This window comes from Cinclus cinclus, chromosome 11, assembly GCF_963662255.1.
Source record: "Cinclus cinclus chromosome 11, bCinCin1.1, whole genome shotgun sequence".
NCBI lineage: Eukaryota > Metazoa > Chordata > Aves > Passeriformes > Cinclidae > Cinclus > Cinclus cinclus.
Genome location: NC_085056.1, coordinates 16095141 through 16118630, shown reverse-complemented (window position 1 = coordinate 16118630; position 23490 = coordinate 16095141). Strand labels below are relative to the sequence as shown.

Genomic DNA, 23490 nt, shown 5'->3' with positions numbered 1-23490 from the left:
CTTGTCCAATAATCACACTTTGGTTTGTCCACTCTGCAATGTTCACCCAGTGATTGGTTTCCAATTTCCTTTGCTGTAATTGGGAAAATGACACCTTCAGGAGATGAAATGTTGTGTATCAGACTTCACCTAACACCAGAGAAGAGTTTTCCTGATGCCATGAGATCAGTAGATGATTCCCCTTGCAGTTTTCTTACTGTATTTCACACCACTTTCAGGTATGGCTATGTGCAATCAAAGCACTTTGGAATTTGGATTCTTCTCGTGTTAGGTTCCAGACAAGTTTCTTGTGCAAGATTAAGTCTGAGTGATATTTTTAAATATGCTGTAGCACCTTTGGGCTGCAGAAATATATAATAGAAATTATATATATTTTTACTGATGCAGTTTTGCAGGGTGGTATCTTTTACATGGTTTATTCTCTCCTGCTATCAGGCTGCCCTTAGTTTACGTAATAGAAAAAAAAGATGCTTTCTTGAAAGGATTCTGCCCCATACCTGCTGTAAATCAGTGTGCAGCTGGCACGTCAGGCTGGTGGCATTAGGTCAGACCCTTTTGGAAAGACACTCACTTGTACACCTTATTTATATTTTATCCAACATTAAATTTGTGTTAACAAGCTAATTAGATTAATAAGTTTCGTTCTATTTGTGCTTTCTATATTGACTTCTAAATATCAGTGACTTTTTTTCTTGGAAATTGTTGAAATGTACCAAACAGTGTATTTCATTGTTACTTCCTAGAAAACTACTTTTCCATTCTTTTAGGTGATTATTGCAGTATGAGAAGTTTCCAATCCTGCAGGTTTAGACTTGGGTTTTAAAGCAATGGAATGTGAAAACATCTTCTTTTTTTTCTTTTTTTTCTGGGTGTAAAGCTACTGTAAGGATATAAATTTATATTAATTTCTGTAATAATCATATGTGTAGATTAAGTTCAACACACTGGCTTTATGAATTGACAGGATCCCTTGGAAAGGAATCCATCAAGCAGAGTGTGAAGCTGGAGAGACACATCCAGCATTAGTAGACATCCTTCATTCCACAAGCTATTAACTTCTTTAATCTAAGATATTCAATCCAAGTTATTAATTTCTCTAAGGTTTCACGACATGATGTTCTGCCTCACTGGAAGTGTTCAAAAACATGTGTGGATGTGGCACTTGAGAACATGACTTAGTTGTAAAACATGATGATGATGATGATGATGATGATGAGTTGGTGGCTGGACTTGATGGATTTGGAGATCTTTTCCATCCAGAATGACTCTATGATTCTGTGATAGGTAGTATATAAAATACATGAATATATTAAGTGAGATTAATTCCACTTTAGGGGAATATTCTGTAAGCACATCTATCCCTTCAGTGAATGGCCTGATTTAGTTTCTATTCCCAAAGACTGCTAAATTCCATTAAAGGTAACATTAATTGTCCAAGTGCTAATTATTGTTGCCATTAAAACTTACTAGTTTTCCTAGGTTCAGAAAGCAAGAATCTGGTCAGTACTTATGTGTAGAAATTGGCATTGTATATGAAAAAATTAGATGTGTGAAGAATATTTTTCAACCCAAGCTTGTGTAATTTAGCACCCTCTTGGAAGGTTTTGGAGTTCACACACTATTTCTGCTAACATGGTTCTTGCTTCCAAAGCCAGTGAGGCTGGTAGCAGAGTTGATGTGGTTTTGCCTGGGCAGGGAGGAGACAGAAAACCCTCTTGTCCCTGTTTACCACAGAGCAGTTTTCAGGATCCAAGCACCAGGACAGGGCTGGTGTGCCCGTGGTGGGAGCTGCAGGGGAACAGGAGCCAGCACAGACACCTCGGCTGCCCTGGGAGGAGGGTGCTCCTCCTGCAGCAGCAAAACCCTTTGTGGATGCTTCATGTGTGAACCGTGGATGTTCTGAACACTGGTCTCGGTATTTGCAATTAAAATATGTCACCTGCTAAACAGTGGGACTAATCCAGAGGCAGCTACATGGTTTGAGGGATTAGAAACGAGACTTAAGAGTAACTTGCAAAGCCATGGTGCTGTTTTGGAGCTTAGCTGAATTCCACAGAAATTAGGGAAATGGTTGAGTTCATAGATTGAGTTCAGTTCTCCTGTTTTGATGGGGGAAGTGTGCAAAGTCCAATATCAGCCTTTATTCCTAGATTTCTGGTAGAGCTACTAAAAATTTTTTTGCACAGAAATAAGTAAGAGAACTTCAAATTAAAATTTCAGAAAACTGTAGAAGAGTGTTTTGTGGAATTACTTCAAAATACTTCATCCAATTATGAAAGTACTGGTCATATGAGTCAGTTTTAGTCTACAGAAAGCTGGAAAGCTGATCTGGGATTTTAGATAAGGTTATCTCTGGGGGGAGGGAGAGGTGTACTGACAAGTTTGAGTCAGGAGGAAAATAGGTTATTCACATCCCAATGTTTTTGTGCTTTTCTCCTATTCATCTGACTGTCAGTTTGTTAAATGTTAGTCGCCTTCTGCAGGATAAAAATCAACATGCATTCTTCTTGAATATTTGACCTTTTAAACATTCAGTGGTTTTGATTCAGGATATATTCATTAGCTCTCATCTTCCCAAGGTAGATTGAAAATGCAGAAAACGAATTAAAGAATAGATCAATAATGTCAGAATTTCATTCAACTACCGTGCATTATAAAATACTGATTTATTTAAATCACTGTGTGTGTTGGGTTTCTGCGAGACACAGAAAGTGAGAAAAGAGGATTGCTTGTGAAAACTATTAAGAAAAGAACAGATACAAAAATTCCCATTTTTTTTTCTTCTAATTTTATATTACGGTATTTGTGGAGGCTAAAATCTGGGAAAGGTTTAGAATGAAACAGTAAGTAATAGAGAAATTAAATATGAGAATAGTGAAACATTTTCTGCTCCCTGAAAACATTGCATCTTGTAAGATGAGGCCCCTCAGGAATGGATTTTCCTGTGATTTTTGAGAGATTAGGGATTCCAACCCAGGAAAATGATGGATAAATTTTAAAAGGAAGAGGTAATTTTTAATTTGGAGTTGGATTTACAGTGCTAGGAGAAAGCATCATTACCTGTGAGTTTCTCTGAGCTTCTGGACAAGCTGTTCAATTTGCTGTGGTGTTCCATCCCTTATCTGCGAAGTAGGAATGAGAATGATCCCTTCTCTTGCTCTCTTTTCTGTGTCTCTTTGCCTGTCTAAAGGATCTCCAAAGCTGTGCTTTGTTGTGCACTGCATTTACTGAATAACCCAGTAGGAAATCAGTCTGAAATTCCTGGGTGCCACCATATGTGAATAATAATCTTGCCCACCCTGGTGATGTTCAGCTTGGAGTTACATTCAGCAGAATACAGGAGGATGCCAAGACCTCCAGGATATGCAGGGTTAGCTAATTATCCTGCTCTAAATAAAACCCAAGTGCTAATTACTGGGATGTACAACTAATAATCAGGGTTTCTGGTTGGAGTGAAGAGAAATGTGTTTATCCCTGGGTGATTTTACTAGTCATGCATGCAGTTTACAAATAACAATCCTTAGGCTGTAGATGTAAGTAAGAATCTGCTGAATTCCATCTGACAGTTTTTTTAGAATGACAGTGCCATTTTTTTAACTTCTGGCTATTTCTGTGTAACTGTGCTGGCTCCATTGGAATAATGTGGTTGCAAGAAGAGGTAGGGTGTGGATACCAAAAGTTTGTTTTCCTTTTTTTTGCTGTGTTAAGAGTAAAACAAAACCTAGGGTGGTAGAAAGATGACCTGTTGGGTTGGATTTTGAAATCTAGATGGCTCAGCTGTTAAGCAGTGCTTCCCCTCCCTCAGCCCCATGAAATTAGAGGTTAAAATTTAATTAAGGCTTTCTGGTGCCCAAAACTGGAAACTCAAAGTACAGACATCTGTTTGCACAAATTCTTCAATGCCCCAAGCCCTACCTAAAGGCTGGCATAGCATCTGATGGACCCCACTGGGTTCCTGCCCAGACCTGGAGGAAGAATGATTTTCCTGGGCACGCTCTAGGCTGTTTTATCCCCTTTGCTGTTGATCAGTTTTGAGCCTGGGGCCCTGCCTAAGCAGACCTCTCTTAGTGTGACTGGGGGCTATTCCTGCATTTTGAATAATCAATAATGACCATTGTTATCAGTAAGAGGTAAAGCAGATTTTCTTTATTATGCAGCATATTTATATTTCTTTGTTACAGCACTTGCTGTCTCCCACTGAAACCATAAGGAGACACGATCCCTTAGGAATGGCAGACTAGATCTACTATATTAGGATTGCTTTTTCTTCAGATTATCCTTGTGATTTAGGTGTCTTTTTTCCCTGTGGCTGAACTGCATTTCAGTTGAAAGAAACTACTTTGGGTAGTTCTTGCACGTGTTTGGTTTTGGGTTTTGCTGTGTCATGAGTGAATAGGCAGCTGCAAACTCTGTCAACCAATTTCCATGTCAGTGAACTAACATAATCATGTGTTCACAGGGTCAAGCTGTTGCTCAGCTCTGTTCAACCATTCCCAATGTTACTGTTTTTGGAACAGCTTCATCTTTCAAACATGAAGCAATCAAAAATTCGGTAACTCACCTGTTTGACAGGAATGCAGATTATGTTCAAGAAGTAAAAAGGTAATCTTGTCTTTTCCTGAGTCAGATCTGAATAGTATCTGGCAAAATACTATGAAAGGCACCAGGCTGATCATATTTATGGCAAGATACTACATTTGCGAGTTTGGGAGCTGTAGTTTTATTCCAGTTTTTCCATCTGTCCACTGGGAACAGGATAGCAAGCATCTCCCTATGTCTTGATAAGTAACATAAGATTTTTCAATCCATGTCCCTATTTGGACATATTTTGCTGATGTGAGCAAAGTAAATTAAGTGAAAGAAACTAAAGATCTTAACAGAAGGATGTACTTTGCCTTCATTTGCATATGTACTTGCTCACTGTACTGCACCAAATAAGATATTTTCAGTGGATTTGTAAGGTATCCAGGTTTCAGAGTTCTTTGGTGTGCTTTTATCTGCCTGGGTTTTTATCCTCTGCCAGGGAATTGATATCAGAGCACTTGATGTCTGCTTTAATTTCAGATCCTTAGAATTTGTTTGTTTGCATTCAGATTAAAATCATCCTGTTGCCTTTTGAAGTCATCATGTGTGTTTTTGTTTATGTGCTTTCAAACACTTTGTTTTTCAGTTTGTCTAACTGTTGATACTGGTGTTGGTGCAGGTGGCACAACTACTCTCTGGGCTGTTAGCACTGCTAGCTGGTATTGCAGGAGAAATCAGGGTGGGTACAAGAGATAAAACATGGGTTTAACAGGCTAATTTGTGCTTCTTTCCTGGCAAAGAGGTGTTTACTATCAGCTCAATGAATAGTCGTGATTGCAAGACAGAAGTGGCACCCAGCAGAATATGCCAGTACTCTGATTTGTTACTCAAATCCTTCAGTTTTCACTTTGCATTGAAAAGATTTTTAATAAAGCTACAGCAGTAATTCCGAGAATGCTGTTTTGACAAATTGTCTTTTGGCAGCAACAGAGAGAGGAATGGTGTAGTTGTTTGGTTTGATGGATATTAGCTGTGTACTATGTTCTGATTAAAGTGTTCATTTCTTAGAAGTCTGTGAGCAGAAAAGGATGGAGCTGTGATGGAGAAAGGTTAGTGGTAGAAACATGCTTTATTGCAGGTCACAGAGGCATTCACCGGGGGAAAAAAACCTCAAAAAACAAAACAAAACCAAAGCAACCACCAATAACTGCAAGCAAATAAAAAAAAATCCATAGGAGATGTTATGAATGTAGAACTGTTCATAGGGGATGAGGAATCAGTTCAATCAGGGAAGCCACCAAAAGCTGTTTCATTGGAAACTTTTTATTCCTTTACAGTGAAAGCTCATCCAGTGGCCTGAATAGAAACAATTGCCCCAAATGTGGCAGCAGTACCAAGGAGTGAAGTTGCCTGTTTTTGCTGCTGTTTGTAACTAATGGATGTCTGGGTCTCACCTTTGTTTTGTGAGGAAGCAGAAAGATGCATTACAAGCCATAAATCTGCCTCTCCCCTAAGTCAGGATATTCAGAGTATTTTTTTTTCTTCTTCAGCATCATATTGACATTGCATTGACAGAGCTGTTGTAAAGTTATAAATATGCAAACTTTTTATTGAAACAGTATAAAATGGCCTGATTGTAACCCTTGTGCTGGTTTTCCAGCTCTTGGTGTCTTCTCTTTATGCTTGATTTAAGACTTTGCTGATTCGTGGTTGATAAAATAGCTGAAGAAGAAAACTCTGTAAATAACTTTACAAGTAATTTTGTCTGAAAAGAAATTAGGGTAAGAAGATCTGTTTTTGTACGAATTCAGAAAAATAATATTAGATGCGAATAAGAAAAATACCCTTTTCTCTATAATATTCACACAACAAGTTTTCTCTGACATTTGCATTCAGTCAAAAAAGAACTTTATATCTGTTGCCTGTCTTTTGATAGTATCTTTTTACTAAAAGCCCTGAAAAATGGGGAACAAGATAGTTTGCCCTCTTTAAAGCCTTAGAGGTGTGGGTTGGCTGAAAAACTTGCATTGTGCCACTGAATGAGTCTGAAATGTTTTTTGATGAGGGTGACATTTTCATATAGTCAAAGTCTCAGCCTTAGAACCCTTGCTAAAGTATCTGGAAAATGTTAGTATTTTGTTAACCAGCCTTACCAGCCCTGTATATCTTACTGCAAAGTAAGAGATTTTCCCTTGCTTTTTAGAATCTCAGTGGATGGAGTAGATATTGTTTTGGACTGTCTTTGTGGAGAAAATACTGGAAAAGGCCTCAGTCTTCTCAAACCACTTGGGACTTATATTTTATATGGTGAGTGGGAAAAAAAAACAAGTACATATTTCAAAACTAAAGCTTAGCAGAGCTGAAAAGCATCCATGCCCCTTCTTCCAGAACGGGTGTTTGACGTGTTCAATGATCAAACTTTCTCAGTTTGATAATTTCCAATCAAGGTTTTTAGTGAAGCTGACAATGGACTAAATTATTGATAAATAAATATTAATACAAAAAAAATCTTGGAAAAATATTTAGAAAAGTAAATCCAGAGTTGAAACTGAACATACATTACAGATTGTTAAACATCATTGAGCGATACAGGAGGAAGTTTGGATCTGTCATTCTGGGAATCATTGTGTGGCCAAGGAAACTGCAATGTAGTTTCTGTGAGAGGGAAGCTTGAAGGACAATTTCAGGAAGAATGCTTTTGGCTTTCTATAACATGACTTTGAGGAATCCAACCCAGGCTCCGTTCCCAAATTTCCAGTCCCGTTTGTGGACTGCTCCTCTCACTGAGTGGACACATCTCCCCTGCAGTTCTGCCAGGCTGCCCTGCTGTGTGGGGAAGCTCCTGGTGGAGGGGGCAGCTACAGGGATTGCTGCATTTATGGGAAGATGCCCACTAGAACCTAACCTGTCCCTGGCTTTGGGAGATTTGATAGATTGTCAGTGTCATCTCAGAATTCTGGTAAGCCTGGAGGGCTTGGTCGCCTTGGCCTCTTTGTTATTTGTTCTCAAAGTATTTCTACTAATCTCTTTTAAACCTGGGCATGTTTTTTTCTTAAATATGAATCATCGAGATGATTTTACATGTACTAAACAGTCTGCTGTAGCTTGTAATAATAAGTTGTGTGTGAATGTGCTCATCTTTTACAGGTTCATCTAACATGGTTACTGGGGAGACAAAAAGCTTCTTCAGTTTTGCAAAATCAGTAAGTGTCTCTGTGATTATGCTCTTTCCTCTAACTTCAGTCTTTTCTGTAGTTTTTTCATCTTCATCATTTTCATTTATCTCTACTGAGTTGTTACTTCTGATGTTGTGTTTTTGTGTCGTGTTTTCTTCTGGCAGCACAACTAGACCAGAGTAGGATCTGTGTGGATTTCATATTGCCATTGAAATTGAGACATAGATATCTTACACAGCTACGTTTAGACTGCATTATTTATTTACTTGTGACAGAATATCACACCCATGGATATGATTAACTGTACCCTGTAGGTTCCTTGTATCTGAAAACACTGTCAGGACCATGCAGTGAATTAAAGGAGATATATCTCTTAAATGGGGGCTGTGTCATTTCCAGCTTTTCAGAAGTTTGTTTCATACAGAAAAGAATTTCTCAGTTCTCCATGTTCAAGTGACATCAAAGAGATGATGATCTTGGCATTTGTTTCCTAATTGATGATGTCAACAACTTCAAAGTTCAAATATTTGGGTTTTTTTGTCGTCAGCTTCCTACAACAACAGAAATCTGTGCAGAAATCCTAGATATCAAAAATAGGACATATATATCATATAAACTGCCAGCAAGAAATAAGTTAACTAGGAGTGAAAGCGATTCCTTCATCCAGGAAAAAAAACATAGGGAAAAATCTTTTCTGAACATCTATCCTATGATGTTTTTGCCAAAAGCTCATTTGCAGCTTCCAGCAACAGCCCCTTCCCAGGAGGAATTGGCTTCAAAAGTCTCTGTGTAGCTGAAAACAAGATAAGTCAGAGACTGTAGCAAGGAGCTGTTCTTTGCCTCCTACATTTTCTTAATGGTTGTAGTGGGAAGATTCTTGTTATTGTCACACACTTGTGAGCCAAAACAAGATAATATTTGCTACGCAGCCTTTTTACTGTTAATGTAAGAATATCCAGGTGCATATAATGTGTAGGGTAGATTAGTCCAATGAAATAAATTTCAACTGAAGTATTTTTCAGAAAGTATTGGTATTTGTTGATGGAATAAATATGAATAAATTGAATTTAAAAAACATATCAATTTTGTGTACAAGTATAACTAGTTTCTTTATGCAATTATGCTTCAAAATTAACTCATCAAAATTGTATGAAAATTACAATTAAAAATTTACCATTCAAATGAAATTTGCAGGGAAGTGGCATCTCTCACTCTCAATGATGCTCTTGGGCTAAATGAAATAAAATCCTTCCATTAGATACTGCAAGGTATGCTCGAGTGTTATAAAAATAATAATTGATGTAAAGCAACTGACAGCTGATAGGCAGTGCCTGGTTCCCTTGGTTTTGAGCAGAGTCATGGTCAAGAGTTGCCAGTGAACATCTGGGCACTTCAGTGGCTGTCTGGAGATGGCAGGAGAGCAGGAGGGGGAGGGAAATCCAAACTCCTTACTGCCAGACCCTCATATAAACCCACATGTGTTCACCATTCTTCTCACACCCAGACCTCCTCCAACACGAGTTTGTGTTTTATTTCTGCTTGTCAGTCAGCTGCATGCTTTCTTTCCTCATTCCTTTCATCAAATCCTTGCTGCTTCAGACCTGACAGATGAGTCATTTATCACATCTGCACTGACAGTATGCTTGTGAACTTTCCTGTTTGTTTCTTGAAAAATGTTTTTCAAACCATGCCGTTGTTTATTTGTTTCCAGTGGTGGCAGGTTGAGAAAGTAAATCCTATCAAGCTGTATGAGGAGAACAAAGTCATTGCTGGATTTTCCTTGTTGAATCTACTTTTCAAACAGAATCGAGGTGGCCTGATCAAGGGTGTGATGGACAAACTCCTAAATCTATATAACAGTAAGAAGATCAAGCCTGTGGTTGATTCATTATGGGCTTTGGAAGAGGTAGGAGCAAAATCTCTTTCCTCATTTTGAAATTTCTGAAAAGTATGCACTTTTAGCGGTAAAATCAAATTTAAACATGTTTTCGAGTTATTATTGTGTTCTGCTTTTTATTTTTTGCCTTAGTTGTCTCTAGAGCCTCTGCTATTTGGAAAATCCAGGATCCAGAGTTGTCCACATACTTCTAAATATCTATTTCTTGAAAATGCTAAAAAAAACCCAATGTGTTTTTCAGTCTTAGAAAATTGTTTCTGTTTCCTAAGTGCATGAAACGCGTGACTAACAAGTACAGAGTGAAATGTAAACAATGGAATTGAAAACAAGTTTGATTTTTTCCTCAGAATTCATTTTAATTCACAAGCTTTAGTTTCAGTGCCATAGTTGTGCTACCAAACCTTGGAAGCTTGCAGGTTTTCTGGCAGTTATTGAAAACATGTCAAAGACAAAGTAATCAGAACTCACTTTAGATGCAAGTTGCAGCTGTGGACTGTGGATTTCTTATGGTTCTTTTTTTTTAATTCCTCTAATTGCTCAGCTCTCCTTAAAGACATGTAAAGAAACTAACCTGCTAACAGCCTGGGCAGTTTGAGACATTTATATTGAAGATGCTGATGAAGGAAGAGAAGTATTTTTGGAGATGTGAACAGACTTTACATATGAAGAAACAACACGATTATAGAGCACCACCAGATTACCAGTCATGGTTTTTGTGTTTGTGAAGTGCACTGAGCCTGACACATCACTTGGGGTGTGTGGTCTGTGCTAGCTCTGCTCAGTGGGGTTGTGACTGTAGCATTGGATTTCACTGTTCAGAGGGTGCTGCAACAAAACTGTGTCTGTGTTTGAACACAGTAGGTGTTCATGATGTGACCATGAGGGAATAGTAGCCATCAGGCTCAATCCATGAGTAGTGCTGTATTTTACTAAGACTGTGGCTGGCCTGTGAGCTGTTTCTTGAGCCAGATATTGTCCCTACAAAGGTCCCAGTGCATCCCAAGGTGCCACTTCATGTGATAGAGGTGTGAAGGGTCCAGCCCCTGTGGGCTCCTCTGTAGTGACAACATTCCCAGGAACCCCCTTCTTTTCCTCTGGAAGGTCTCCCTGAGGCCACGCTGTCACCAGCAGCACCCAAGGGACACCTGGGGCTGTCCCAGCTGGGGGCACCTCATGGAATCCACCTGCTCCAGGAATGCCAGATGTTGTGATAAAGAGCAGCTGCTCGGGCAAGACAAAATCCTCTGCTACTGCCTGAAAGGGAGAGCTCTTTGCAGAAAAGTATAAAAATAGAAGTGGGATCAGGTTTATGTTTTTGATGTATGCTTTTTAAATTTAATTATTAAATAAGCTCATGAAGGAGTTTAAAAATGTAAGGGTCACAGGTCTCTAAACAGGCATTCTGCAGTTTCTTTGTTCATGTAAAATATGTACTTTTCATGTACTGGTGAATAAGAGAGGGATAATTAAAATAGTAACAATAGCTTAAACAATACTTGATCGAGGACTTGCCATAATATGAAAAATTACACATGGCAGGCTGATCTCAATAGTCAATATGATGGGAATTTGTTGGGAGACTTCTGTTTGATGACATTTCATCTAAGACTTGGCAGTAGCATGCACCATCCCCACCAATAGCTTGTGATATGTGTAAACACATCTGTTGTAAAGCACAGTCTAGAAAACTCCATCTCATTTGTCACACCTGCTGGCTTTCCATGAGCTGTCTGGGAATTGGCAGAGGAAGTGTCTGACTGTACCTTAAGGGATATGGTAGTGGAAGAGTTGTTTATTTGATTGTAAAGTATTACTGAATTATTACTCATCCAGAGCATTATCCTTTTAGGGGTATATTTTTGTGGGCATAAAAATAACTTAGGGCTGACTCTCAAGTTAATAGGATACACAAAGGATGTGTCATAGCTGAGGACTAAATGGAACTAGACTGAAGAAATGCTGGTGCATTTCTGTTCTGTTTTGGTAGGTTTTTTTGTTGTTTGGTTTTTTTTTTGTTGTTTTTTTTTTTTAGTTCCAGAGCTTGAACATCTCCCTTTTTCAGAGGTGGACATTTCATTGTTTTTCACTTCCTGATGGCTAAGCCTGATGATGTCCAAATGTCCACTTTTATTTGACCTGTCCTAGTAGGCTTTATTAGAGACTAAACCAATATATGACCAGCTTTTACCAGGTTTCCTAAGGAAACTTCCTGACCCTTAAGAGCATTGAGAATGTGCATTAACTAGAGAGTGGCAGAAGGGTGGACTCCCTGCATGGCATTTGAAAATGAATGGCTGATTAGTTTTCTGTGGAGGAGTATTACCTTTTCCAGAGCCTCATGAGGGAGTTCATGTGTCCTCTTTCTAGCAATTCTACCCTACAGATTATCTTGAATCCAGTCGGAGACATTCAAAATGAAAATATTGTAAGGAAAATTCTCAAAGGAACCTTCACCACGGGACACCTTTCCAAATGTTTTATTTTAAATTCCTGAATGTATCATCACATACATACCTCACATACAGGTTTGATCTCTGTATGAAAGGCATATCCCTAGCACATCCCTTCAGCTTGCTTTATTCACTCTGCATCTGCATTTGTTTTCGTGTATTCCTTTGTGCAAATATCGATTCACCATTTAATGCAGATTCAACTAAAGCCAGCATGGAAGACACCTGGGTTTGTTTCAAAGCTGTATTACAGTACAAATGCTGCTCTTTTTAGTCCTGTATCAGTTTTTGTCCATGTATCAGAGCAGAGGACAATGAGTTATATCCACAGTGGTGTTCCCCTTTGCTGCTCAAGGCTGGTGTCCTTGCACGATGACCCCAAAACTGAGGGCTCTGTGTTCCAGTCCATGTGAGAACAGCCAGAGACAGGCTTTGTGTCAGCTTCCATAGGTCTTCATGAAGTGTAAAAAAATTACTTCATTGTTCTAAAAGCCTGGTATGGTTCCTTGAACAGCATTCATTTCTTAATACTTTCTGCAGGAGCACACAGTTTGAATTTAAAAGAATATCTGATGAGATAATATTGTAATTGCAGTGAGATTTTCCATTTTAAACTGTTTCAAGTGGCAGTAATGCAGAACTTAGACAAAGTTATTAGATTCCCATTTGCCTATTATGCAGTCTGTGTTAATGATGTCTAGTTGATGTTCAAATTATTTTTAAGATAGAACCGCTCAAAAATTATTAGATGGACTTAGTTTGATACTGTTCCTGTGGAACCATGAAGGTTTGCCTGAGTGTCCATGAGATCATTTTAATTAGGATATAAGCCCTTTGAGCATCCTCCTTTCTCTGCTTTAGGGCTGCATCCAAAGGCCATGAAGTCTGTGGAAGGATTCCTGGTTCCACTGGCCTTTGTTTTAGGATAAGGATTGCCCTGCCTCTTCAGTGCAGACTACTTAAACAAATTTGCCAGCTGGCTGAAAAGAGGAACTTAGAAGTGACTCCATTTTCTTCAGTGCATCAGATTGCTGCTGGCACAAGGGAGCTCTGGATCCAGACTCTTGACTGCTGCTGTGGAGCAAAACTATTTGTATTGCTGTGTTAGCTGTGGTGTTTGTTTGGGAAGGGAAATTTTAATCTCAAACTTGCATCCATAAATCCTAGTAAAGCCAAGTCTCGTCTCAAGCAGGCAATTAGAACCACTTTATTGTGGAAATGTAAGAAGGATTTAACTAAAAGAGACAGTAAAAAAATCTAGAGATCTTTAAAATGGAAATACAACTTGGGAATTACTCACCATGAGATGAATGAAGTCATACAATAAATTAGCTGCTGGTGAGATATCTTGCTGCTTTGCTACTATTTGTTTATGCATTCAAGTGTTTAAAAGATGACATGATTTGTAGATGGCACATGCTTGAAATGCTGCTCTGTAGCAAAAAGCTGATTGTCTGGTAGGATTGCATTTCATTACAAATAGCAGAGTTTAAAACAGAATTTGTATTCAGTGACTATTTGTTGAGCTTTTTAGTTGTTTCTTGGTTAGTGACTATTTACCACTCATCTTCATTCTGATTAATTTGTACTGTGCATTTATGCATTAGCATTCTCCTGAGGGTCTCTGAGTATTTGGCTTTATGTAGTAGTCAATTAGTAAGCAGAATGAAAACTGACAGTTCTCAAAAAAATCTAACATGTTGAATAAAAACATGCACGTTGCACTTTTCTATTACAGTTCTGTGGTTTTAATCTCTTTATAGTTGCAAAAGAAAGTATGTTCAAGGTAGAATAGTTTATTGACACAGAAGTTATATGTGCCTTGTGTGGTGATTGACAGCAGTCAAAGTTAGCTCTGAACATGTGTAAAACAAACCTCACAAATTCTCGCACAGGGACTGCCACTCATGGACAAAGTCATCAAAATATCTGGGACACCTTTCCCTTCACCTGAAACTGCTCATTTCAAAAGGGACTCTCAGTAGTCAGAAAGTTTTCAGACTTGGACATTTTGATCCATATGGGGAATGAGTGAGATTATGGAAAAACATCCTGACTATAGGTCTGTGTCATGTACCAAAGGATTCATTGCATTCCTCTCTCTCAAATGATGTAAAGCAGTGCCCTGCTATGGAGCAATAATAGCATCAAAGGCTCCTACTTGCCTTAGGGTCAGTAAGAGTGATGAGACACTGAAACCTGTGCAATATACCCAGAACTACACCATGGCACTCAACTGTGACCAAAATCAGTGGAATCAGGCCACTAAATATTGCAGATCATGACATGACTATCAGAGAGCTCTAGTGACTGTTCCCTGTGGTCAGTACATAGAATATTTTTAACTGGAAAGAGCCCTGCACTTTAATTTAGTTTGTAATGAGCACTGCACTGAGTCATTGGGGGGGGTTTTGGCTGAATAATAATGAGAAATCTTAGTGTAAGTTTTGTATTATTTCTCCTTTGCGTGCTAATAACACTGATAGGTAATGTAGAGAACAGATATATGTGAGAGCAGTAACATACGAGAAAATGTGCCTTTTAAAGGAAATTAGTGTAGGTCTAGCTGTAAATATAGTTATTATCTGAGTGAGATTTCCTGCTCTTGAAGGCTGCTCTTTTCTCTGCTAATTTGCTAAGGAAATCCAAGCCGTGTTTAAGAATCTGAAGCTAAAGAAATGCAGTGGAACTGATCATATTACAGTGACATTATAGAGTACCTGCTGATACAAAAATTTCCTGTAAACGACACATTTTGTCATATGTTGCTGTTCTCACACTCTTTGTTCCCTGCATTAGCTATCAGTGTTGTTAGCATGCCAAAGAAAGAGCAGGAACCCTTCTTTAAGATTGCAGCCTTATTGCGTTCCAATCCAGTGACAAGAACTGGATGAAGGAACACTTTCCATACAGTATTTATTATGGCATGTTTTGAGGAGGCCAAAGCAATCACAATATGTCTGGTTTTAGCTCTGCTCACTGGCTCCAAAGGATTCAGATACTGTGAAACTGTGTTTTTCCACTGAACTCATCCTCTCCTATAAATTACCATCTCAGTGCAGGCTTCTAAGTATCAGCAATATCATTATTCAAGAGGCAGGGGGATGGGAAATCTCAGACCCATGATAGCAGAATAATAACAGTGGACCCCCTAAAGGAGAGACTTTAATTTCATCAAAAGCTATTTATGCATTTCTGTGATCTTGGCTTCAGGGCAAAAAGCCTGTCATGTATCACTATAGTGAGACCTGGAGAAAATTGACCCATTAGTTACTTTGAACATAGAAAGAGGGCAATCTAATAATACCAGATCGAGTTGGTATCTTGTTAGAAATATTAAATACCATCTCAGGTCTACTTTTTTCTTAATAGTTATAATGTCATAATAATGTGTGCAGGGTTTTTTTGTCTTTACTTCTTGATGAAAACATTCTCCAGCAGAACAAATTATACCTTTTTTGAAGTCAGAGACTTGGACAGTGTTTACTTTTCAGGGTATGCAAAACAACAGAGTACCAGGATAAAAGTGGAAGTACATTTATAACCAAAGTAATAACCCACTCTGAAATACAGAAAACATTAATTTTTTCATAAGCATAAAACAATTTGCTTTGCAATCATATGGTGTCAAAAGAGGGAATTGCAGCTCATTCTGTGAAACCTCCCATGAGCTTTTCAGTGTGCCTGTGCTGTGATTGCTCCTCCAGCATTACAGAGCAGACTCTGCTTGTCTGGAGTATTTCTTTGACAGAACAACTTCTTTGCAGTTGTTTATGAACAGCTTTCTTGATGGACAGGTGTTAACTCTGCAGGTACCCTGCCCTCTGATAGTACCTTGGAACTCTCTTTGTTCTTCCTGTGTGGGGATTCTGTTCCTCTGACTGTTTGAAATAAATACTTGTATTTCAAAGTAAATTTAAATGCTTTATCTGGTCATCACTATCGTTTCCTTGTATGCACACAGGTCTAACACAAGCTTAATATAAGCTTCATGCAGATATCAAAGCATACAAAAATGCAAGGAGTTGTGTCTTACTGATGTTAGAGGTCTGAAAATAGAGGTGTGAGGAAAGCAGGCTGAGAAACAAAACTTTAGTAATGCAGGGCAGCTTGATTCTGTGATCACAAACTATACACTATACAGAGGCCAAAGTATCTTTCAAATGTGGGTAATCTCAGGCTCATGGAAAGGTTTAGGTTGAACGAGACCTTGAAGCTCATCTCATTTCACCCCCTACCATGGCAGGGACACCTTCCACTGTCCCAGGCTGCTCCAGCCCCAATGTCCAACCTGGCCTTGGGCACTGCCAGGGATCCAGGGGCAGCCACAGCTGCTCTGGGAATTCCACCCTGTGCCAGGGCCTGCCCACCCTGCCAGGGAACAATTCCTAATTCCCAGTATCCCATCCATTCCTGCCCTCTGGCACTGGGAGCCATTCCCTGGCTCCTGTCCCTCCAGCCCTTGTCCCCAGTCCCTCTCCAGCTCTCCTGGAGCCCCTTTAGGCACTGGAAGGGGCTCTGAGCTCTCCCTGGAGCCTTCTCTTCTCCAGTCTAAGGGGAAGGCTATTTCACCTGAATTTTACCTCGCTTACATTAAATATAATGAACACGAGTTCTAAAGGAATGAAAACTGGGCCATGAGTAAGGTTATATTAAGGCTTGGCAAAGATTTTTTTTTTCCCCAAGATGCATATCTAAAATAAATACTAATTAAAACTCCAAAAAATTTTGGTGCTGTATGCTTAGGTGAATGAAACATACCTTGAAAGTACTGGAGATTAATTAGATATTGCAATATTTTTCCCTCTAAAATATTTTATATACCTGATTGTGGGATCTTTGCTGCTCTTGGGTGAATTATTAAGTTCCTACAGGGTTCCTATAAAATTTAATTTGCTTTTCTTATGCTTTTAATGCTGTTTAACAGGACTTCATATTACTTCATAATTCAATTTACCCTTCCTACCACTATCAGGAAGCGATGGCATAACCAGTAGTCTTTTAAGATCCACACACTGTTGATGGCAATGGTGATGATTTTATTAAGAGCCTGGGATGGAAACAAGACAAGACTTTGATACAGGCATGGTTGCTCTGTAATAAGGCCTCAGGTACATGACATTAACTGTAATTACCACGAAATCTGATTGGATAAATGAGCTGTTTTAGGAAACTCAGACTTTGCTTGTTAAGTATGTAAGCAGAAGTCAATTCTTTTCAATTGCTATATATTATTCATAAACACTGTATGCAATTCAACCTACATGAAAGGAATTTAATTAGACAAGTAATTTATTTCAGCTCTGTGCTTTCTAGTATTTTTTACAGCCTCTGAAATTTCGCCTTTTTTATCTAGCCTGCCAGTTAAATACCTGTATTTAAACAGCCATCTAGAGTCTTCAGAATGTTCCTTTCTGCACAGTGAGAATATCTGTGCTATAATACTCATTTAATGGATGAATAACAAAAGAGATGGTAGATATCATTACCTGCCTGATGCCAGGCAGCACAGCAGTGCAAAGATCATGGATCAGCCTGAAAACCTCTAACAGCCAGTTCTGGCCTCTCACAGCCATAGCCATGGGCTGTGTCTCAGCAGCTCCAGGAGCCTTTTGTCACTGAGTGCCTTAATGGGGGCTCTGATCCCTCAGGGGAGTGAGTTCTACCGAAGGTCAGTGAGCTCTTTCCTTCCAAGGGAATGGTATTTTCTTGTTTGGGAATGGAGTGGCAAACACAGAAATGTATTTTGGCAGTATTTCTGACGAGCATTGATTCTGTGTTCAGCTGTTGCTGTTGCAAAGGTTAGAAGCTGACCAGCATGAGACTAAACCTCTTCATTAACATAAATGCAGCCTGTAGCTACAGCACTTTCCTGATCTACTTCCTAAACACTCTGCTGAGAATTAATTAGTTATGGAGATACACAGGCAGAAAGTACGTGGTAGAAGGCTTGAGACACTGGAGGTTGAAAGTGCAGTGGTGAGCCATGGCTGTGTTTCTGGGGCAGAGCAGGCTGGCATTTCTGTTTGCCCTTGTGTCCACAGCCAAAACAGCTGCTGGAACTGCAGGGAAAGAGAAATAAAATGTAGATTTGGTTCCTGATGGATAGTGCAAGGGCAGGGGGAAATAGGCAGGAAGATAATAGCATTGATGGATTCCTCTGAAGAAAAAGTATGCACTATTAAAGATAAACTAGTCACATGCTTCCAGTTAATTAAATTAGCAACAGGAGGCTATATGGGGAGAGCTGCTTTGCCATTTATTAGGGGAAAAAAAGGACAAAGCTGTTATATTGAGCAAGCTGCTGATTAATTACTGTGAAGAAGCAGTATTTTACAGGAGTAGTCTGCCTTCTGAAATAGATTAGCTGGCTTCTAAGTAATACATTGGCATATATTCCTTAGGTATTGAGCTGGTCTGGTGATGTTGCTCCCCTGCAAGGAAAAAAACAAACCTGGCTAGGGAAAGCTTTACTGTGGACATCAGTGACACCAACGTGTGCATAGCCCCAGAAAAGAGAGTGTATTTCTTCTGTCTTTATTTTGTATATTTGGCTCTAACACAGTTGTTTTTCACTTCATTTTTGCTGTCTGTGTCATGAATTGTAAGCACTTCTCAAGAGACAGGAAAACAGGGTGTCTTGGGATCATTTCCCTATTCAAACACAGTTTCTACACTCTTCCTGAAGTATCAGAGAACAAAAGCTACTTGCTTTTATACCCTGGATCCAAGCATGCTTCAATCCATTCCTTTTTATTTCTACCTGATAATGCAAGGAACTATCTGCCTATCTTCTTCCAGTCTTGCATGTTGATGAAATACATGCCAATACATTATTGTATCCACCAGTGGAAATAGTTTTAAATTAATTCTAAGAGAAAGTTTACTGTGTCTCCTGTTCCTCAGAGTTGGTAGTACTACTAATTGGCAAGGAATTCTTAAGGTTTGGAACAATGAGTGTTTTCTGTCACTCAGAAATAATGACTGGATGCTGTGAGTGAGACTCACTAACAAATAGCAGGTACTAGAGGGAAAATATTAGAAACAACGTTTTCAAAGCCACATTTAGATGCTATTCCACTCGTGCTGGGCTCTGTTAGTGTGTGCAGTTTCAGCCACAGAGCCTGTGAATAGAACCTTGGATTTCCTTCTGTCAAAAAATTCCACTCACACTTCTTTGTTAATTAGTTGGGCGGTTTGAGAAGAAAGCTCTTGGTCAGTCAAGTTAGGCTGGCAGGGACTGCTAATGTGAGAAATTCAGCTTTTCTCTAGGGATAGCATGAGCCAGAAATCTGAGGTTTGTGTTAACAATTTCTCCTGATTGTTTGCATTCTCTGAGAAACTTCTTTTAGTCTGCATTCAAATTAATGAACGAGCTATTTTTCACATATGCTAAGGATTTTTAGAAAATAGGGAGATAGAAATATTGAAGTCTACCCGGTGATGTGGAGAGAGTTGAGAGGTGTCATCCTTATATGTCTGGCACAACAGAGAATACAAATAATTTGGATTCCTCCTGCCTTTGAAATACTTCCATTCTCAGACTGATGCTTTTGGATGAGGTTTTGGCCTCTTGACTTGGAAAAAAAAAGTCAGACTAATTATTTTGTTTGGTTTTTTATCTGTAACCTATGAGTCTATTACTTCATTAATTAATGAATGCCTGGAAATCCACTTAAGATGTCAGTGAAAAGAATCAAAAGGGGAGTGGGAGATAAGACTAAGGAAAATATCTCTCTATATATTTAAATGTGATGGGTCCCTTTTGTCTAAATGATTTTGCATTGGCAGCATCATGTCTGAGGCCATTTCTGTTGACTGGCAGGGAGCAGAAAGGTTAACACAGCAGAAGGAAAAGGGCTGCTGTCATACACTGCTGCATTACTGTCCTGAGAAACATCAGTAGATGCTGTGCCTTGAGCATTTCTGCTGTAAATTCTAGCTCACATTTTTCTGCTTTGGGGAATTTGGGGTGCTTGGCCTATAAAGAGAGAACATTGACATAAGCTTTTAGCCACAGTAGAAGGATGTTTAGATGTTAATAGATACTGAACTCTGCTACAGTAAATTAAATTAAATGGGCCTTTTGTGTTTTAGAAATGCCTTTCTAAGGTGAGCATTCTAGCTCGTCTCCTGGGATCTGCTTATGGGGGTATCTGTGTAACAGTGGCCAAAGAAAAAATAAATTATTAGTTCCATCAGCAAAGCCAATTTTATCTTTCACCAGCTGATCATGTTGATGCCTGGTTTTGGCAGACTTGTAGAAATTTAGGAAATCTCTTGAGCAGTAGCACAAAATTATTCTTCAGTGTTGTTTTAATTTATTTTTTTCCTTTGGTACTAGTGGTATGATTAGGTTACTAAATTGCCTTTATTTCAAAGAAAACATAGGTTTTCTGTTCTATTTCACACAACTTTGCTAAGATTAAAAAAACTATCAAAAACTATCAAAATAACACTTCATTTTAGTGCATAACAATTGTTAATCAAGATAATTGTTCTCACCTAATGAAAATGGCTCATATATTCTTTTCAGTCATTTTAAACACATATGAGTTTTAAAAGCAAAATTACTCTTGGGCACAAAGATATCTCTTAGCATAATATAATCTAAATTTAAAGTGATAATTGAGAGTTCTGTGTGGTATTGCAGTTTAGTACTAGTATTATTGCTCATTACAGATAATGATTTAAATTGACACTGAGGCAGCAAAGCAGATACATTGTTGACATTAAAAGACTTTTAAATATATATTAACCTGTTGGGAATGATTGAACAGGAGAGTATTTTATGGGGAAAAACTCTGTGTTATGAGCACTGACTTTGAGAAAACAATATTGAAAGGAAGCAAAGCAGTTTAAGAGTTTCAAATGAGCTCTGATTTTCCCCCGTTTTGATTGTACAGAAAATGGTAGTCTGAGTATCAAAGCCTGGGCTTTGAAGGTGCTGTAACAGTGCACACATCTGAAAATGTTAGGCCATACCTGTAGGAAATGAAGCCTCACACATCACAGGCAGGTCCAAATCTTTGTTTAAATGAATTCAGTTTAGTGGAACAAAGGTTGTGTAAAAGTGAATTCCTGACCACCACCAAATATCCACAACCTTGAGAAGAACCTGAGGGCTTTTTCTATGATATGCTATGATTATGTCCTGGGTAAAATATCTTAAAGATCCTAAAATTTTCTGAGCAAGAAATGCATAACTTTTGAGTTCTTCAGCAGAAGTAACACAATACTTTATCTTTCCCTTAAATCTAAAGGAAGCACCCAGCATAATTCTCAGATTTCCTGCAGTTAAACCTGCCCCAGCCTCCAGCAAAATGTGTGTTGGTGAGGTTCTTGCCCATCTCCCTGCATTGCTGTGGCTCATGCACAGGGAGGGCTGGGTGCATCCACACATGCACATTTAATAGAATGAGATTAGAAGCTGCAGGGATGTTCTGTCACACGGACACTTGTGCTTCAGCTCCCTGCTACCAATTATTGCAGTCTGAGCTGGGTCAATAGGATGGAGTGCTGAGCTGAGTCAGTGCTCACACACTGGCATTAAACTTGTTGTAAACTAAATCAATTGTATAGCAATCACACTGGTGCCATGCTAAGGGGAAGTTAAGGTCTTTAATACAGGCTTAGAATGAGACCTTTTTAAACAGAAGAAATATTAAGTAATTAATCAAATTGGACTGCAGCATATATTGTAAAACTGTAACCAGCAAACAAGATCAGTTAAAATACCTTTCATCTTGCCTGGATGAATTATTTCAATCTTGCTGTAAAGTGATGTAGCTCAAACTGAGGACAAGCATGAATCATGCTCTCTGTCATAGCAACTGTATTACAGTTTAATATTACTGAGGGTTTTGGTTTTGTTTAGTTTTAATGAAGTCACAGAGTGGCACCTAATGGTAAGATCTGACTTGGAGAGCTTTTTGAATGATCGAAAAATACTGTGACAACTTACAAAGAATTAGGTTTGCAATCCTCATGGCACTACTTTCTGAAACAAAAAAAAACTACACAAGAAAATCAAAAGAGAAGTATTTTCTTATTTGTATCATTAGAGACCTTTGGTATTTACCTTGATGAGTTTCAAGACTTTACATAATTAGTTTACTGGTTGGGGAGGGATTTTACTGAAGATAATCCATTGGTACAAAATAACATGGAGATATTTTTCAAAGTCACAACATTAATGTGTTCTGCTAACCTGATCCCAGTAGGTGGATTTTTATGTGGAAGCTTCTCAGACTTTAGAAATTAGAGTGTCAAGATTTTTTACTGATTACCATCTGGAAGACTGAATGTTTACTGTAATTTGTAATCACTAAGTTTAGTTCCCATGGGTTTGGAATAGTGATTCTGGAAGAAAGCACAATTTCTGCTCCTTGGAGTAGTAATAAAGGAAGACTTAGAGTTCTTTGGAATAAGTAGATAAGTCATATAGGATTTTCTTATTATTTTATTAATGATTTTAATATCCCATATTGGGAAATAAGTAGCTCAAAATAGAGCTTAAGGATGAGTCTGAGGAATATGTAATAGAAGGTCTTTGGGAGAAAAATACTTGACTCATTTGAATCATTTAGAAAGTAAGATGTAAGGTTACAGGGGCAGAAGCCATGCTGGTCACAGGTTTTGTGACTGACTTCCAAAAAAATTCACCTGCCATTTGGATAAAGTGCAGGACAAGGATGTGTTTTCATGGGTCACATAGAAGAAAGTAAGGAAAGTAAGGTTAAGGAGAAAAAAGGGAAATTACTGTAATGCAGGTTGTGGTGCTTAAAGTGTGGCTTCAAAACTGTTGGTGAGAAATGCAAAAAAAATTCCTGGTGCTGGTAAGAGGTGGAAAAACCTCTGATAGACTGCAGAAATGAGTTTTTTTGTGAAGATGCAGTTATTGGATAGTGGTTCTAGTGAATCAGAGAACTGGAACAAGCCTGACAGATGAATCAGGTGGAACTAATACAAACCATCAGCATGGAGTACAGGCAATATAATAGGAGATATAAAAAGACATTCCTTGTTTTCTGTAGTTTTGGATCTTCCTAAAAGAGAGCAAATCCTTTCTAGTGAGATACACACAACAAAATACCTCCTCTATATAAAATAAACTCTTTTGTTGTGAATAGGCAGAAATTTGAGTAAGCAGATGTTGATGAAAGCTTGGGAAGCAGCAAGAAAGTAAACACCTGTGGAGCTTTGGCTTTGATGTATCCAGAAGGGGCTTGGAAGGCCTATTGGTCTAAACATAAAACTAAAAAGAAAAATACCTTTCTTACACCATAGTAGCAAGGAATTGATAGTACAAGTGATCTTATGCTTACAGACACAAGCCCAAAGGGCGTGTGTAGATCTGCATCACAGGAGCTCAGAACCTCAGGGTTTCATCCACACCACTGTGCAGCTTCTGAGAGGATAAGGACTGCTGGTTTGAGAGAGA

At 38.6% G+C, this 23490-nt stretch overlaps 1 protein-coding gene across 1 annotated transcript in view; it reads left to right on the top strand.

Annotated features, from left to right (window-relative positions):
- The window catches only part of VAT1L (vesicle amine transport 1 like), a 52334-nt gene that overhangs the window by 16091 nt on the left and 12753 nt on the right, over positions 1–23490 (top strand). Inside the window, exons 4-7 of the mRNA XM_062500014.1 lie at positions 4460–4602; positions 6728–6831; positions 7672–7727; positions 9412–9606. Of these exons, the coding sequence (XP_062355998.1) occupies positions 4460–4602; positions 6728–6831; positions 7672–7727; positions 9412–9606 (498 nt within the window). The remainder of the gene's footprint in view (positions 1–4459; positions 4603–6727; positions 6832–7671; positions 7728–9411; positions 9607–23490) is intronic.